General features: G+C 32.2%; 4 protein-coding genes across 8 annotated transcripts; 2 read left to right on the plus strand and 2 right to left on the minus strand.

Annotated features, from left to right (window-relative positions):
• The first annotated feature begins 158 nt into the window (after positions 1–158).
• On the plus strand, positions 159–6291 carry LOC101255070 (kinesin-like protein KIN-14Q). 5 transcript variants are annotated; one of them, XM_004252050.5, is made up of 18 exons: positions 159–478; positions 559–636; positions 737–790; positions 878–1443; positions 1538–1706; positions 1825–1886; positions 1971–2172; positions 2249–2325; positions 2407–2509; positions 2604–2702; positions 2786–2962; positions 3510–3789; positions 4022–4183; positions 4266–4481; positions 4565–4602; positions 4688–4851; positions 4951–5076; positions 5166–6291. In XM_004252050.5, the coding sequence occupies exons 1-18, from the start codon at positions 388–390 to the stop codon at positions 5988–5990; spliced, it is 3489 nt and encodes a 1162-aa protein (XP_004252098.1). In that variant the 5' UTR covers positions 159–387; the 3' UTR covers positions 5991–6291. The 5 variants fall into 5 exon arrangements, with proteins under 5 accessions (XP_004252098.1, XP_010313878.1, XP_010313876.1 ...); XM_010315576.4 differs by having other exon boundaries at positions 740–790; positions 941–1443; XM_010315574.4 differs by having other exon boundaries at positions 165–478; positions 941–1443.
• Positions 6292–8102: 1811 nt separating this feature from the next.
• Positions 8103–9516, plus strand: LOC101265897 (probable glutathione S-transferase). Its single transcript, XM_004251779.5, has 2 exons — positions 8103–8521; positions 8987–9516. Exons 1-2 carry the CDS (start codon positions 8204–8206, stop codon positions 9329–9331), a joined length of 663 nt encoding a protein of 220 aa, XP_004251827.1. The 5' UTR covers positions 8103–8203; the 3' UTR covers positions 9332–9516.
• A 4761-nt stretch (positions 9517–14277) lies between these two features.
• On the minus strand, positions 14278–15820 carry LOC101266195 (probable glutathione S-transferase parC). Its single transcript, XM_004251780.5, has 2 exons — positions 15445–15820; positions 14278–14891 (listed from the first exon to the last, which is right to left on the minus strand). The coding sequence occupies exons 1-2, from the start codon at positions 15757–15759 to the stop codon at positions 14547–14549; spliced, it is 660 nt and encodes a 219-aa protein (XP_004251828.1). The 5' UTR covers positions 15760–15820; the 3' UTR covers positions 14278–14546.
• A 784-nt stretch (positions 15821–16604) lies between these two features.
• Positions 16605–18191, minus strand: LOC101266488 (glutathione S-transferase U25-like). The gene is made up of 2 exons (XM_004251781.5): positions 17752–18191; positions 16605–17224 (listed from the first exon to the last, which is right to left on the minus strand). The coding sequence occupies exons 1-2, from the start codon at positions 18070–18072 to the stop codon at positions 16886–16888; spliced, it is 660 nt and encodes a 219-aa protein (XP_004251829.1). The 5' UTR covers positions 18073–18191; the 3' UTR covers positions 16605–16885.
• Positions 18192–18329: the final 138 nt, after the last annotated feature.

The following is an 18329-nucleotide window of genomic DNA, read 5'->3' on the forward strand; positions in this document are numbered from 1 at the left end:
TTTGCTATTATGCAAACTTTATTATAACATATAAATATAAATTTTATTATAACATACAAATATAAATTTTTTTATTTGCTATATGTGAAAATTGCGGATAAAAGTTTAATTAGAATCCTAGGTAGTATAAGCCCATTTAGAATTATATTATTGTCCCTGTCTACTTTTTTTTTTCAAATTTCAAAAAACAGAGCAACGTTCGTTTTTCATCATAACACTGAAAACTGGAGAAATCACCGGCCTTTCAAAGGCAACTTTTTTTTTCTTCATCTCTCTCTGTGAAGATTGTAAAAAGCATCAAAACCCCTTTTTTCCCTTTTTCTTGATTACCCATTACCCTTTTTTTTTTCATTTCAAAAACTCTCAGATTCGCCCCCCTTTTTATCAATGGATGTTGGTGACTGGCATGATCCACTTCTTATTACTGACGCTTCTTCCCAACAACAACAACAAATATCGCTTAGCTTTAACAAATACTGTAAGCTATTTGATTTGTATATACACATAAATTGGTGTTAGTTTTTGTAGCTTATTGTCTTACTCTGTTTATTTTGGCAGACCCCTTTTCGTTGTCGTGTGATTTAGGAAATACAGTGATGGATGATTCTGATTGTTGTACCCCAATCAAGATTGAAGGTAATTATGCAAACCCTTTTTGGAGTCTTACTCAATTCTTGAAAAAGGGGATTTTTTTTTATTGATTGATTGTGGTTTATGTGTATTGATTTGGTTTTAGAAGGGTGTAATGCTGGAAATTTCAAGGACCCAGTTGCAGAAAGTGTGATTAATGGTGGGATATTTAAAAAAGATTTGATTTTTTTTCTTGGGTTTTTTCAAGATTTTGAATTATTGATTGTTTCTTGAAAATTTTTACTAGGTAGAGATCTGTTGGGGTTTTCATTAACATCTCCTGATTTGGTGATTTGTACTGGATCACCAGATATTCCTGCTCGAAACTACGGAGATTCACCTGAGTTTTTGAAGGGTTGCTCCATTTCTCTAGAAAATGGAATTAAGGGTTCTGAAGAGGTTCAAGCTGCTACAAAGTTGTTCACAGATTGGCAGGGATCAAAGGATGACGATTTGTGTGCGCCAGCTGATTTTGAGCTTCCTTCTCCACCAGTTGAAGAGAATTCATCTGAACTTTCAGTGCCTATAGTTAGCATTAATGTTGGATCAACAGATTGCATCAGTTCTGAGAGTGGCATTCAGTTTTCGGAGGATAAATATTTCTGTGGAGGCAATGTTCTGAGTACTGACACTAGAATTGAGGAGAGTATATGTGCTAGTGTATATCAGACTGCACGCGTTGGGAATTTTTCATACCACTTTAACAATTTAAGTGCTGGATTTTATCTAGTTGATCTGCATTTTGTGGAGGTAGTCTTGACTGATGGTTCTACTGGAGATAGAGTCTTTGATGTTTACATTCAACAGCACAAGGTGAGAATCAGTCACCTATAGTCTAATTATCGTCCTTGCGTGTTATGCAAATGCTGCAGTTTTAATGTTGAATTTGAGCTGAAATTTTGCGTAGGCTATTTCGTCATTAGATATCCTTGCTCATGTGGGAGCAAATAAACCCCTGCTGATATCTGACCTTGAAGCTCATGTTGATGGTGAAGAAGGGATTTCCATAAGATTTGAAGGGGTAATAGGAATGCCAATTGTTTGTGGCATTTCTATAAGGAAACATTCTTCGAGATGTAAGTTGAGAAATTATTAGAATGTATAGCTATTTTTTAATATCTTGTGATTCGTTTCCATGCCATCATTTTCTTGACATACTGATAAACTAGAGTAACTTGTATGCTTGTATATCAGGTACCGGAGAGTGTGAATTATTTGAATTTTCTGAAAATTCTCCACAAAGAAACTCACTAGAGGTTTGAGTCTTTAACGGCCTATTTATTGTGTGGTTAAGAATCATTAGAAGCTCGAATTAATATGCTTGTTTTGCTATTATCTAGGTAAATGGTGATATTAAGGCAGCTGGAAAGCTTCAATTAGCAAATGTATCTCGGGAAAAGGAACTGGAGGAAGTAAAGAGGCAGGTGGAGGAACTTAAAAGGGAGAATGAACTGAAATGCAAAGAATGTGCTGAAGCTTGTAGGTCCTTAAAGGAGCTTCAGAATGAGCTCATGCGCAAATCAATGCACGTTGGATCACTCGGTACAGAAATATCTACTCTTCAATAGAACTGCTTAAACTTTTCGAAAACTAATATGTTAATATTGCTTGTCTATAGCTTTTGCAATTGAGGGCCAAGTGAAAGAAAAGAGCAAGTGGTTTTCATCCTTGAGAGATCTGACAAGGAATTTGAAGGTAACTAATTTTTATGCTTGTTTCATATATTTCTCTTACCCTATAACGAAATTTATTGAGTTCATTTGTTTTTTTCGGCAGATTTTGAAAATGGATCAGATTAAAGTATCTGAGGAAGCTTCAACATATAAGCAGCAATTCCTAGCAGATTTTGCAGATATGAGCTCTACCATTCAGTCCAAATGTAAATATGTTTTAGCCACTGGAGTTCACTTATGTTAATAGCTTCTTTGGAAATGAAGTTTATGAGTTTGTCAATCCTCTTCTTATGATCACAGTAAAGGAACAAGTTGAATTGCACGAAGATCTCAAGATCAAGTTCATCAAGGGTGCTAAGGAACAGAGAGAACTTTATAACAAAGTTTTGGATTTAAAAGGTAGGGGATCAGTATGTTAAAACACTTATAAGAGCAATTAGTTCGATATCATATACTTGTTTAACTCTATTGGGTTGCTTCAGGGAACATTAGGGTCTTTTGCCGGTGTAGGCCTTTGAACACCGAAGAGACAGCTGCAGGAGCTTCAATGACAATTGACTTTGAAGCTGCAAAGGATGGGGAACTCACTGTGAAGTCCAACGGCACGTCTAAAAAGACCTTCAAATTTGATGCTATTTTTAGCCCCCAAGCCAACCAAGGTAACTACATCACATGCAGTCTTGATGTAAGTTGAGACTATTGCAAGCAATTACTTTAGCTAAAAGGAGCATAGTGCTAAGTTAAGAATACTGCTGAAAGAGTAGTGCTAGAAAGAGTACTTCATTATCTGAGGGAGCATCTTCAATGGTGTTCAAAAAGACCCTCTATGGGACTAATTTAAGAATAATGCTAGACTTTCACTTTAACTAAATTCATGATAGTTGTCAACAAGTAATCTGACTAATGGTTTTGAATCCAAGGAATGTATCGTTCTCAAGAAAAAAGAGTTCATGGGGTTAGAAAACCATCCAATTTGGAGGCGTTAGCAGGAAACAAGTCCTTGATCTAAAACATATCTGAAGTTATTGTCTCTAAATAGCATGTACAGAAAAGGATTCATTATTATACTCTGGATAAGTGTAAGCACAGAACAAATATAAATAAGTTGTTGCCAACATATCTATAATACTGTAGCAACCAATTATTTTGATGAAGTGTCATTTTCTCCCTATTTACATGATTTCCTGTAACTTGTTATTACAATAGCTGAAGTATTTGAAGACACTGCTCCCCTGGCAACCTCGGTTCTAGATGGGTACAATGCTTGCATATTTGCCTACGGTCAGACAGGTACTGGCAAGACATTTACAATGGAAGGCACAGAAGAATCTCGTGGGGTCAATTACCGAACTCTTGAGGAGCTATTCCGCATTATTGAGGAGAGAAAGAACGCAGTTCGGTATGAAATATCAGTGAGCGTCTTGGAAGTATACAATGAGCAGATTCGGGATTTGCTTGTTTCAGGATCTCAACAAGGCGTGAAAAGGTAGCTATAAAATAATCTTCTCACTTTTTTTACAAGCTAGTGGAGTTATACTTCAGAGAGTTGCCAAGCTATCAAGAACGAAGAGAACAATGTATCTTGTAAAATATGATTTTTATCAGTTAACTATACTTGTATGGCTGAGAATGATTCCTGTGGTGGACTACAGAAAATTCGAGTCTAATCCTAAACTACCATATGACAGTTTCATGTTGGTTCCATGAATTTATTTTAGGCTTGAAATCAAGCAAGATGGAGAAGGAATGCATCATGTTCCTGGACTAGTTGAGGCCCACGTGAATAATATGAATGAAGTTTGGGAAGCTTTACGAACTGGTAGCAATGCGAGGGCAGTTGGATCAACCAATGCAAATGAGCACAGCAGCCGATCACATTGGTTTGTGCATATAATTTATAGTAGATTTTCTTTTGTTTACACATTATGTCACTATTACTAATCAGGTACATTGTGTGTGTAGCATACATTGTGTAATGGTTAAGGGAGAGAATTTGCTAAACGGGGAATGCACAAGAAGCAAACTGTGGCTAATTGATCTAGCAGGAAGTGAGAGGATAGCTAAGACAGAAGTACAGGGTGAAAGGCTAAAAGAAACCCAAAATATAAACAGATCTCTTTCTGCCCTTGGAGATGTGATATCTTCACTTGCAACAAAAAGCGCCCATATTCCATTCCGGTACTTGCAATATTCTTGTGCACATTCTCAATATATTTTGCAACGTCTTCCTTTCTGATATTTTTTTTTTCATCGTCTTATAGGAATTCGAAACTTACTCATTTGCTCCAAGACTCACTAGGTATTTTTCTCTTTGATTTGGTTGATTCATGAACTTCAGAAGAAACTATAAACAACTAGGACCTGATAAGCTTTTTATTTTACAGGAGGAGATTCAAAAACATTGATGTTTGTACAGATCAGTCCTAATGAGAATGACTTGAGTGAGACTCTTTGCTCATTAAATTTTGCAAGTCGAGTTCGAGGTATAGAGCTAGGTCCAGCAAAAAAGCAAGTGGACAGTGTGGAGCTTCTGAAATACAAACAGATGGTAGCATAAATTTCTGTTTCGAAATTTACAAAAAAAAATTAAAAGTTTCCTCTAAACTCTAATCTCCCTGCCTTACGGAAATTATATTTACCTTGTCAGGTCGAAAAGGGCAAACAAGATATGAAGAACAAAGATGTTCAGATGAAAAAGATGGAGGATACAGTTCACGGTTTGGATATTAAATTAAAGGAAAAGGATATGAAAAACAAAAGCCTTCAGGACAAGGTCTGAATTCAAACTTTATTCAGATATGTGAAGTTTGAAATTATTACATACCACATTTTAGCTGATTAGGCTGTTAATATGATGTGCAGATTAAAGAACTAGAAGCACAACTTCTTGTAGAGAGAAAACTTGCTCGACAGCACGTTGACTCTAAAATTGCTGAACAGTTTCAGCAACAGCATATCAGACAACAGAATGAGGAGGAAGATGCAGCACCACCTACGAGGCTACCACTTGCCAGCAAAATTTCTGCTCTGAAGACTTACGATGAAAATAAGTTCCCACTTAATATAACTCGACCACTAACTGAGAACAATTCCTACAAACTCTCGGTGCCTTCTGCTAATGTAGATTGTGCTTTGAAGCACTATGACCTGACAGAAAAAGAAAACAAGGAAAACAATCCAGATATTGATGAACAACCAGTCGTTCTAAAGAGGTCAGGGAGAGCTTCTATGTGTCCCATTGCACACAGGATTCTTCCTACACCTGCTCCACGTCGTAACTCTCTAATTCCCATACGCACTCTATCAGCTGTACCTAAGTTGCCTCCTCCACTTTTTCCATTGAGATCAATTCAATCAGAGGGGATGGAAGATGCTGATGGAGCTGATTCAAAATGCTTACCTGAACCAACTCCACAGGATAGTCCTAAAGAGCTTAAGACAGCCAGTAAGAAGCTCAACAGTGTCCTGCGACGAAGTCTTCAGAAGAAAATGCAGTTCAAGTCTCCTATGCAACAGAACATCAGAAGAGTTGGCGTCAACGTGGGAATGGAGAAAGTTAGGATCTCTATTGGTAGTAGGGGAAGAATGGCTCAAAGAGTGATGCTTGGTAATGCTAGAAGAGTTCCAAAAGAAAATCAGCAGAAGCAAAGATGGAATATTGGAACAGCCAACAAAGCTGTTCTATGATTCTGATTCTTTATTTTACTACTTGTTTATTCTGAACTAACTAATTGAAGATGCTTCTTGCATGCATTTTGCAGCAACACAGTAACTGAAAAAAAAAGAGGAAAAAATGGTTTGCTGATTGCTCAACCTAAAGCCACTTTACTTCTTGTTTGTGGATGGTTGTTACCCGTTGTATTGTATTGTCAGTTTAAATACAACATTTGTTTTGATTGTTACTTATATAAATGTATCGTATCGTTTAAACCAATGGTTACATAACAACGAAAAGACTCATTTTATGTGAACTGATTTGTTACCTTAATATTTTCTTCTCATATTGTCTTTGTTTATTATTTAATAATTATTTTTAATCTTTTACATTACATTTTCATAGTTGCTTTACCTCGTATCCTACTTTTCTTATAAGTTTATCATTCCAATTATAAATATGTGACATTATTCATTCCCTCTTATATTCACGCATGTACTTAGGCTATATCATTTCAGTATACAAAGATATAAAAACAAAAAATTGCAAGGGAGTGTGTTCATTCGATATAATTTCACTTGTATAAGAGCGAAAGAAACCGAAAATTGAAGAGATGCGAGTGAATTATGATTTTGAGGAGTAAAAATTAAAAATCTCTCAAATATATAAATATTTATGTGAATAATCCACTTAAATCCAATTCAACTCATTGATTTAATATTCCTAAATTGGATTAAATATTGAGTGAGTTATGATTTTATATTTACTATTTATTAATTCAATTTATTTTACGTTATTCAATTATTGCCCAACTTGCTGACACCACTAACGTCAAGAAAAAGCTTCAATATTCAATATTATACAAACAGTATCAAATGTCTCTTTTTTTTTTTACTTTTCGTATTTCAAGTAATTTTTATAAAAAAATACTTTTTTTATATTTATAAATATTTAATTATTATTTTACTTTTAATAAAATAATTAAAATTATATAAATATTTAAGACTTATTTTAAATTACAAATATTAGAAAAATATTCTTTCTTAATTTCTATATTCAGAACAAATAATATCACGTAAATTAAGAAAAAAACAAATATAATAATTAAGATCAAATCATTTTACCTGCCACTTTGTTTCTTTGGATGAAGCTAAACTTAACATATTGAAGGTTCAAGTTTCAAGGGTATATAACGATAATAAGAAATTTCTAATTCGAATTCTCGTTATAAAAAAATATATTAAAGAGTGTATTTTTTAAAAAATAAATCTTTCACAGTGTAAATTTAAAAAAATTAAAAAATTAATACAGATATTAAACATCGACTAAAAAATTATAGCTCTTGGATCTCATCAAATCTTTGCAAAGCTAATAATGTTTCTTGACCCATAAAGAAAATATTTGGGATTCTTTTATGAAACAAATATTAAAGAATATGGTATTGGTAGTAAAGGCAAAACATATAAATCATATTACAATAAGTCACTGATTGCATTAAATAAATGTAAAAGCACAAAAAAAAAGAAAAACGAATAAAGAATGTCAAGATCAATTAGTGACTAAGGATTACAATAATATATCATAGGGAATTCTTATGAGTGAATATAATCTTTTACGATTTCTGATTTATTAAAGTATGTTTAAAAAAAAAATAACTAATATGAGACGGAGAAAATAGATAGTAATAAAAGATTGTCCAGAAACACATTAAAGGGACACAAAGTTCATTAATCTAGGATTAAATGTATACTTTACATGTTTAAATCAATATATTTAAAGCGTAAACAATATAAGATGATCCGTCATTGAATGATCTCCAAAATCACATTGGAATGTGCTTGGTTTTTGATACAAGATCAAAATTGTATAGGAGGTCTTGACGCAATTTCAAATGCTAGTTTATAAAGTAAAATTTATCGCGAAGAATTACAAAATCCACATATATCCCATCAATATATATGACTTTATTTTAGTTTCATACACAAACAACATGAATAATATTATACTATCACATCATTAAAATAATATCTATAAATGAACCTTATTTGACATTTGAAAATAAAATATGTTAATTTAGTATCATTTTAAAAGACGACGATAATATTATATAAAAATTATTTACACTGATGATTCACATTACTCTAAAAAAAAAAAAAAACTCTTTATATAGTGCCTCATATCAATAGCCAATACTCATCAATAATAACATTAGTATTCAATTTTTTTTTTTAATCTCTAAAATAGAATGGAAGAAGAAGTAATTTTATTAGATTTTTGGTGTAGTATGTATGGTATGAGGGCAAGAATTGCACTTGAAGAAAAAGGTGTAAAATATGAATACAAAGAAGAAGATTTGAAGAACAAAAGCCCTTTGCTTTTACAAATGAATCCAATTCACAAGAAAATTCCAGTGTTAATTCACAATGGAAAATCAATTTGTGAATCACTTGTTATAATTCAATATATTGATGATGTTTGGAAGGATATTGGACCTTTGTTAATTCCTAAAGATCCTTATGACAAAGCTCAAGCTTGGTTTTGGTCTGATTATATGGACAATACTGTAAGTTAAAAAAAAAATATTAAATTTATTTTCTTTTATTCGCGTTCGAATATAGAGATTTGATTTTGTAGTCCTTATTAACAATACATACTAGTTATAATATGATTGTTTTTAGAGGTGAAGATCAGGATTTGAAGATTGTAAGTTCAGGATTTTAGTGTTTTGAAATGATCAATTAATAATATTCATATATATACATTTTTTATTAATTAAAAAGGTTTAAAGATTCTATATCTGAATTTACGTTAGATAATACTAATGATTAATATTTTTTTTTACTTTTTTTTAAAAGCGGATCAATATATAGTGTTTCCATCATCCTTTCGTTTGAGTTGAACTGATTGATGATAGAGATGCTCAATAATTTGAGTGAGCCTCAGTTATCGATTAATGTTTTCTTAAGAAATATGTTGTTTTTTTTTTTAAAAAAAATGCTAAATAATTTCAATTGTGGAAAATATGAAGGTGCATGAATATGCAAGAAAGACATGGGCAACAAAAGGAGAAGAACAAGAGCAAGCAATCAAAGACTTTTTAGGTGGACTTAAATTGCTAGAAGGAGTACTTGGTGACAAACCATATTTTGGAGGTGAAAATTTTGGGTTTCTTGATGTATCTTTGATTGGTTATTATAGTTGGTTTCTTGCCTATGAAACATTTGGAAAATTTAATGTTGAATTAGAATGTCCCAAATTGATTTCATGGGTGAAAAGGTGTATGGAAAGAGAGAGTGTTTCTAAGGCACTTCCTGATTCTAAGAAAGTTTGTGAGTTTGTCCTTCACCTTAGGAACAAGATTGGATTGGAATGATCACGAGAATCATTTTCGTTAAGGAGCGTTTAATCGTATCGTATATCGAATGTGATTAAAAAAATAAAATGAAGACATGAACATGTCTCTTGTTGGATTCTTTTTTTAATGTATTTGTGGATTTTACTTATGTAATAAATGTTCTCTTTTTATGATGAAAGAATGGATCTTTTGGCTTTTCTTGATTTCATTGCCAACAAGTGGAATGTAGTGGAAATCTATTACTTTGGAAGTGAGTGGCACTCTTCTTTTAGCAATTTCTTGTTTTAGCGAGGATATAGTATATGCAGATAGAGGGACGATTTTGAATTATTAATAAAAATTATCATTTTGTTTTAATAAGGATAAAGTATATACAGATAGAGGGACAATTTTGAATTGTTAGTAAAAATTACCATCTTGCTTTAACGAGGATAAAGTATATACAGATAGAGGGACGATTTTGAATTGTTAGTAAAAATTACCATCAAGTTGACATACAATAGCATTTAGAAAGGTTCCTAAACCCCAAATTTACACAAAGATTCATTATATTGAATAGAGATTTTTAAATGACAACTTGGAGTGCTAAATTGTAAATTTTATTTATCGTTCACTTTTAGTAATTTATTTTAATTTTTTCACGCCTCTTAAGAAATAATGACAATGAGTATATACCACTTAGATTTAGAATACTATAGCTATAACCTATATACAACCAATAAAAAGGATGGGTCGAATTGGTTAATTTTTTTTATTGTAAATATAAAAATAGGTACTATTTAGTTCAATTTTTTTTCACACTTGATTTTTAAAATTTTATCTTTTAATCTAGAAGAAAATTGCAAAAACAAAAAACAAACCAATAACTCTTGCAAGAGAGTATCCAATAAATAGATAATTTGCTTAAAATATTACTTAATTACTACATGTTCTCTATTATTGATTGAATTAATTTTACCTTCAATATTCTTTGAGTTAGTTTTATGTCTTAATTATCAAGTTTTATGATTAGTTTAGTTTAATTTGTTACAAAACAAACCTTCACATTTTTGCTCCACAAAAAACAATCCTAAATATCTACTAAACAAACCATTTTGATGTTCAAAGTCAATAAAGTACTGCTCAAATCATATTCTAATAAAATAAAGAACACAAAAATAATGAAAAATTTATAATATAAGGAAAATGTGGGTAAGATTATAGAAGGCCAAATACATAAGCAGATTTCTAAAATTGTTAGATTTTTCCCGTCAGGTACCTCAACTACGTCAGTTTCCTATTGAATCATTGAACCCCCATAATTTATTCCGTTTAAGTAAACATCGTTGTCTGTGTTAGGTAGTGGAGCCTGATTAATTTTAGGTTTTCCTATTTATTGTCTATTTTAGGTTTTCCTATTTATTCTCTATTTATTCTCTGTAACCAAAAATACTCTGATTAGTTAATATAAATATACCTCACCGCCGTGGAAGTTTACTCACGGGGTGTTACCACGAAATATTGAGTTTTCTCTTTCTCTCTCTAGATCTCTCATCTCTTTCTCTTGAAAGTTCTTGTGTTCTTCATTCATCTAGTGTGTGTGCGTGAATTCGATCCTAACAACTAGTATCAGAGCTAAGGAGATTCAACACGATCACAGAAGATGGATAGTTCGAAGCTTGGAATCGTGAAGTTTGATGGATCCGATTTCAGTTTCTGGAAGATGCAGATCGAAGATTATCTGTACCAGAAAGATCTTCATGAACCGTTGACCGGGGTGAAGCCGGAATTCATGACGGAGGAGAAGTGGAAACTCAAGGATAGCCAGGCTCTAGTGTTGATCCGGTTGACTTTGTCAAGAAACGTGGAGTTCAACATCGTGAAGGAGAAGACTACGTCCGGTCTGTTGAAGGCACTGTCAAACATGTATGAAAAACCATCGGCTATGAACAAGGTATATTTGATGCATAGATTGTTCAATTTACAGATGTCTGAAACTGGATCCGTTTCTGATCATATAAACGAGTTCAATATGATTGTGAGTCAACTCAATTCTATGGATATTAATTTCGAAGATGAAATTAAGGCGTTGATTTTGATGTCATCTCTGCCCGAGTCTTGGGATACTGTTGTTGTTGCGATTAGCAATTCCCGAAGATCTGAGAAACTGAAGTTTGATGAAATTCGTGATGTTGTTCTTAGCGAAAGTATTTGCAAACGAGAAGTGGGAGATTCATTGGGCAGTGCTCTCAGCGTTGATCAAAGGGGGAGAAGTAAGACGAAAGGCCAAAATCAACATGGTCGATCAAAATCAAAGAATCGAGGAAAATCACCGAACAGATCAAACGTGACTTGTTGGAACTATGGAGAAAAAGGGCACTTTCGGACAAACTGTACAAAGCCAAAAAAGAAACAAAATCAGAAATTTGGAGATGACAATGATTTTGTAAATTCAGAAGAGGACATTGGGGATGCGCTAATCCTTAGTGTGAACAGCCAGTTAAATCATGGATTTTGGATTCTGGTGCATCTTTCCATTCGTCTCCAAGCAAGGAGTTGTTCCAAAACTTCAAGTCTGGAAATTTTGAAAAAGTATATCTTGCTGACAATAAAGCCTTAAAGATTGAAGGAAAGGGGGATGTTTGCATAAAGACCACCTCGGAAAACCAGTGGACATTGGAGGATGTCAGATATATTCCTGGGATAAAAAAAATCTGATCTTTATTGGTTAGTTGGATAGCACGGGATATGCAGCAGAGTTTGGGAAAGGTTCGTGGAAGATCGTGAAAGGTGCTATGGTAGTAGCTCGTGGCACCAAATCTGGAACCTTGTACACCACTGCAGGGTGTATAAAAATGGCCGATGTTGCTGAAGGTGCTTCCGATTCATGTCTGTGGCACAACAAACTTGGACACATGAGTACCAAAGGAAAGGTATTGATTATGCTGGAATATTCTCTCCTGTTGTGAAGTTAACCTCTATTCGAATTTTGTTGAGTGTTGTTGCATCGGAGAATTTGCATCTAGAGCAAATGGATGTAAAAACAGTGTTTTTACATGGAGATCTGGACAAAGAGATCTATATGCAGCAACCAGAAGGATTTGTGGTTCCAAGCAAGGAGCACATGGTGTGCAAGCTCACCAGGAGCTTGTATGGACTAAGGCAAGCACCAAGGCAGTGGTACAAGAAGTTTGACTCCTTCATGACCAAGAGTGGATTCTGCAAAGCTGAAAAGGATCCTTGTTGTTACTTCAAGAAATACACTGATTCATATGTCTTTCTACTCTTGTATGTTGATGATATGTTGATTGCAGTATCTAGTATAAGGGAGATTAACAATCTGAAGACAAGGTTGTCTGCAGCATTTGAGATGAAAGATTTAGGTCCAGCGAAGCAGATTTTGGAGATGAAGATTTCTCGGGATAGATCTGTTGTCACTTTAAATCTATCTCAGGAGTTGTACATTGAGAAGGTGCTGAGCAGATTCAGGGTTAATGATGCTAAACCCAGGACTACTCCATTGGCAATTGTCAAAGGAGCAGTCCCCAAGACTGCCGAGGAGCGTGATCAGATGACACTTGTTCCATATGCTTCAGCAGTTTGTAGTTTGATGTATGCTATGGTCTGCACTAGACCTGATATAGCATTGGGAAGCTGTGAAGTGGCTTCTGAGATATCTAAGAGGTACATCCAGTACTTCACTTTGTTTTAGCAAAGGCAATATGACTCTACAGGGTTTTGTGGATGATGATTTTGGTGGGTATGTTGACTCGAGCAAGAGTACATCCGGGTACATTTACACCATAGGTGGAACAGCAGTGAGTTGGATGTCCAGGCTTCAAAAGTGTGTTTCTCTTTCATCTACTGAAGCTGAGTATGTGGCAATAGCTGAAGATGGGAAAGAGATGATATGGCTGGCAGATTATCTTGAGGAATTGGGCAAGAAGCAGAGCGAGAAGATTCTTTACTCAGATAGCCAGAGTGCCATACAGTTGGTGAAAAATCCAATCTATCATTCGAAGACAAAGCACATCAGAAGGCGATGTCATTTCACTCGTAAGGCAGTGGAGGATGGTGATATGTGCTTGGAGAAGATAGAGGGTGCAAAGAAACCGGCAGACATGTTGACGAAATGTGTTAATGTTGGGAAACTGAGGTTATGTAAAACCTCGGTTGGTCTTCTGTAGTTGTTGCTATAGATGTTGCGGTGCGGTAAAGATGTTGATGATGAAGAGATTTTTTTTGAGAATGTGTTTTTTGGATGACTAAGTCAGTCTCCAAGTGGGAGAATTGTTAGGTAGTGGAGCTTGATTAATTTTAGGTTTTCCTATTTATTCTCTATTTTAGGTTTTCCTCCTATTTATTCTCTATTTTAGGCTTTCCTATTTATTCTCTATTTATTCTCTGTAACCAAAAATACTCTAATTTATTAATATAAATATACCTCACCACCGTGGAGTTTACTCACGGGGTGTTATCACAAAATATTGGGTTTTCTCTTTCTCTCTCCAGATCTCTCATCTCTTTCTCTTGAAAGTTCTTGTGTTCTTCATTCATCTAGTGTGTGTGCGTGAATTCGATCCTAACAGTCTGATGTGGAACCAGACTTGTGAGGGGCATTGATAGAGGATACATATGTTGTTCCACAAATCATTAGTCCAATTGATAGTGAAAATGCTTGAGAATAATTGTATTTTACTTAAGTCATTTGAACACATTAAAAAATAAATGAGACTAGCACGGTTTGTCTTCATTTCTTCAATCAAAATTATTACAATTCGAACACAATTGAAGACGTTTACAATAGAAAAACTGATCAAAATCAACCAACAGTGTTTTAAAGAAACAAATTATGGATTGTTCAATAATTCAATTAAAAAATGACGTAGTTGAGATACCTGAGAGAAAAAACACAATAGATTTAGAAACTTATTTATGTATTTGGCCGATATAGAATTTATTTTCTAGCAAATAAAAAACACAAGAACAATAAAAGTTTTATAATATTATAAAATCTCCTTTCTACCTAAAGTAGTTTTATTACACCAAGAAGACATCCATCCCTTAATAGCATACCGTAAAAACAAGTATAGATTAACAACATTTATTCTATGACAACTCCATAACTTTTCAAAAAATAAAACATACCAACTATCATACGTAACAATATCTTCATAGCTGAACTTCATCAAGTCTGTTTATACGAATAGAACGAAAAGACCATAATATAGAGCGCGCTTCTTCATATATTTCTCTATGGAAGGCCAAGGTGTTGTTTCATTTTTAACACATACTCATAAACTTTATTTGATTCCGCTAGAGATTTGGAGACGCTATCTTTATATATACATTTGTTGGCCCATGCCACAAACTTTGGACACTCTTTCTCTATGTTAAAATTCCCAAATTTCTCAAAAGTTGGGAACCAACTATAGAAAGGAATTAAAGCCAAATCCACAAATCCAAAATTTTCTCCATTGAAATATGTCTTATCTCCTAATTCTCCTTCCAATAGTTTTAGGTATTCTATGAATTCTTTCTTGGCTGCCTCTTGATCTTCTCCTTTTGTAGCCCATATTCTCTTTCCGCTATCATAGACCTGAAAAAAAATGTTATCTATTAAGAAATTTTTCTTTTTTTAATTCAAGTAAATTATATTTTTATCTGATCTCAATTTTAAAATATACAAAAAAAAATACAATAAAAATAATAATATGAAGATGAATAAAAGCGACTTCGCCCTAGGTGGATGAACACCAAGTAAAAAAACTGAAATACAAGTAAAATATCTGAACTTTTAATCTTTATGATTAAAATTCAAGCAAAAACAACTAAATTTTATTCATGTATACATGAATTTCAGTTATATAATTGAATTAATTTCATGTAAAAAAAGATATCTCAATTTCAATTATATATACTTGAAATTTAATTATATGAAATTTCAAAAATACTGATAGATGTCAATCATCTATTCATATGACTTAAAACGGTGATCCCAAAATCAAACGTACACTTCTTATTTAACTAACTAAAATTAGTACAATCATTCTCAACTACCTACAAACTTGTTAACTTTAATATTTTTATATTTACGCCCAACTATATTTTAGTAATAAAAAAAAATATAATATATAGATGTAATTATATACCTTTTTGTCAATAAAATCAGCCCAAAACCTAGCTTGAGCCCTCTTATAAGGATTAAAAGGCATCAAAGGAGATTTGTCCTTCCAAACTTCATCTATGTACTCAACAATTATAAGTGACTCACAAATTGGTTTTCCATTATGAATTAACACTGGAATTTTCTTATGAATTGGATTCATTTGTAATAAAAGTTCACTTTTATTACTCAAATCTTCCTCTTTATATTCATATTGAATCCCTTTTTCATGTAATGCAATTCTTACCCTCATACCAAACATACTCACATAAGCACTCAAAAGAACAACTTCATTACTCATTTTTTGATATAATTAAAAGATATATACTAGATGAAATTAAAATATATATATGTGATGAACACTTAAATAGAAAATTATGTCTATAAATAGAGTTTGTTGATTGTACTATCAAGAATGACTACATATTTCTAGGAACTTCTCTTATAATCTAGAAATTTTTAAAATTTAATTTTACACATGTAAATTTTAAAAACAAATTTAATTGATCATTGTTATCTTAAAGAAATGAATCACTTTACTATAAATAGAAAATATGATTAGTCATAGGTTGGTGAGGCTTTTTAATTTAATTTATTTGTATTATCAAGAATGCCCCACATCTTTCTGGACCTTCTCTTTTTAAAATCTGGAGAATAAAAATAAAAATTGGATTGTCATTATCCTTATAGTTATATTATATTAATATATATGTGTTGTGTCATCAAAATCCTGAATAATAAGACAATTTGAATTAGTATTAAATAAGTCTAAATTAGTCTCTCAGATGGAGAGTCATTTTCATTTAAAAAACAGTTTACTCTACAATTATGTAAGATTTTTTAATATAAATTTAAATTCAATCAAATTTTAATATTAAATAATAATAATTAAAAAAAATAAAATATATATATATATATATATAAACGTAGAATTTAAATTTCTTAACCCGTACAATTTACACTATAATCATTACATCATAAAACTTCTTGAGTATGGTCACATATATATTAAGTAGTTTTAAAAATACTTTATATATATAGCACTATCGATACATTATAGAATTATTGCTAGGAATATGAGTACATAGGTGAACTCATGTTCCTTCGTATAGATACACTACTCTTAATACTTTATCATTTACGTGATTTCAACATTTAATCGTATCGACTAGTATTATTACAAGGAAGATGAATACATAGATAGTGAACTCATGTTCTTTCATATAAATACACTTTTTATCAATTAATATTCATATTTATCATTTACGTTACTTCAATATGCAAATGTATCGACTAATAAGGTAGACGTTAAATTATTAGACCCTCTCACAACTCATTATATGATCCCATCTCAAAATAAGTGATATGATATCCAATCATTAAAATATAAAATTCTGAATCCATCTCGATATTTATTAACCATGTGATCACCAACCTTTCTTGAAATCCAAATAAGCTTGGTAGACTTGATTTGAAGTAGGAAGTGACTTGGATACTGAGTCTCTATTCAAACACCTTTCTCCCCACATCACTAACTTGGGGCATTGTATTTCAATTGTGTTGAAATTTGCAAAGGTCTTGAAGACAATGAACCAATTGTAGAAAGGAACAAGTGCAATGTCTACAAATCCAAATACATCTCCTCCAAAATAAAGTTTATCTCCAAGTTCTTCTTCCAAAAACTTTGAACATTCTACAAGTTCTTTCTTGCCATTTTCTTGCTCTTCAATTTGCCCCATCCATACCTTTACACTTGACCCATGTACCTAAAATTAATGCTCTTTGTAGGGTTATTCCTTTTAATTTTTCTTAAACTTTATATCAAGTCAAAAAAATAAACAAATTAAAACAAAAAAAAAGTATTAATTTATATTATATCTTCTCTGTTTAAAAAAAGAATGACCTAATTTTATTTGAAACAGAATTTAAGAAAAAAAAAGATAATTTTTAATCTCGTGATTCTAACTTTAATTTAAGTCAAATATATCAAAATATTCTTTAATCTTATGGTCTTAAACATGTATGTGAAAAGTTAAAATATTATCAAAAAAAGGTTATAATCATTCTTTTTGAAACAAACTAAAAAGAAACTAAGTTCATTCCTTTTTAAATGAATGAAATAATATATATGCATTGAATGATTAAATTCTGCATAACTACGTATAACTGATTCTTAGATACTAATACATATGTAACTCTAACCACCAATAAAACAACCCTGAATCTATACAAGGTAATGAAATCACACAAACATATATGAAATGAATTAAGGAAGAGTTAAAAAGTCCTTTACCTTTTTATTGATAAAGTCAACCAAGAACCTAGCTTTAGCTCTTTGATAAGGTTCATAGGGCAATAAGGGAGAATTATTTTTCCAAATCTCATCAATATATTGAATAATGATATTTGATTCACAAATAGATTTACCCTTGTGAACAAGAACCGGTATTTTGTGATGAACCGGGTTCATTTCCAAAAGCAAAGGACTTTTATTAGACAAATCCTCAAACTTGTGGATGAAATTGACTCCCTTTTCAACTAGGGCAATTCTTGCCATTGTTCCAAAAGGACTAGCCCAATAATCTAAAAGTACAACTTCTTCTTCTTGTGTCATGTTTTTTTTTTTGTTGAAAAGTTAGGGATATTAGTAGACTTGTAAGAAGAAGAGGTAATTAAGAGTGTTGAGGGTTTTTGTGATTCTTTTTATGGTGTGGTAGAGTCATTAAGGAGATAATTAACAAGAAAGGGATAATTATGTAAATATTTGAATTTTTTATTAATCGAGTCTTTTTCTGTATGATTCTTTTTATGGTGTGGTATAGTCATTAAGGAGATAATTATCATTTGATTGAGACAAGAAAGGGATAATTA

Source organism: Solanum lycopersicum, chromosome 12, assembly GCF_036512215.1.
Source record: "Solanum lycopersicum chromosome 12, SLM_r2.1".
In the NCBI taxonomy this organism is placed as follows: domain Eukaryota; kingdom Viridiplantae; phylum Streptophyta; class Magnoliopsida; order Solanales; family Solanaceae; genus Solanum; species Solanum lycopersicum.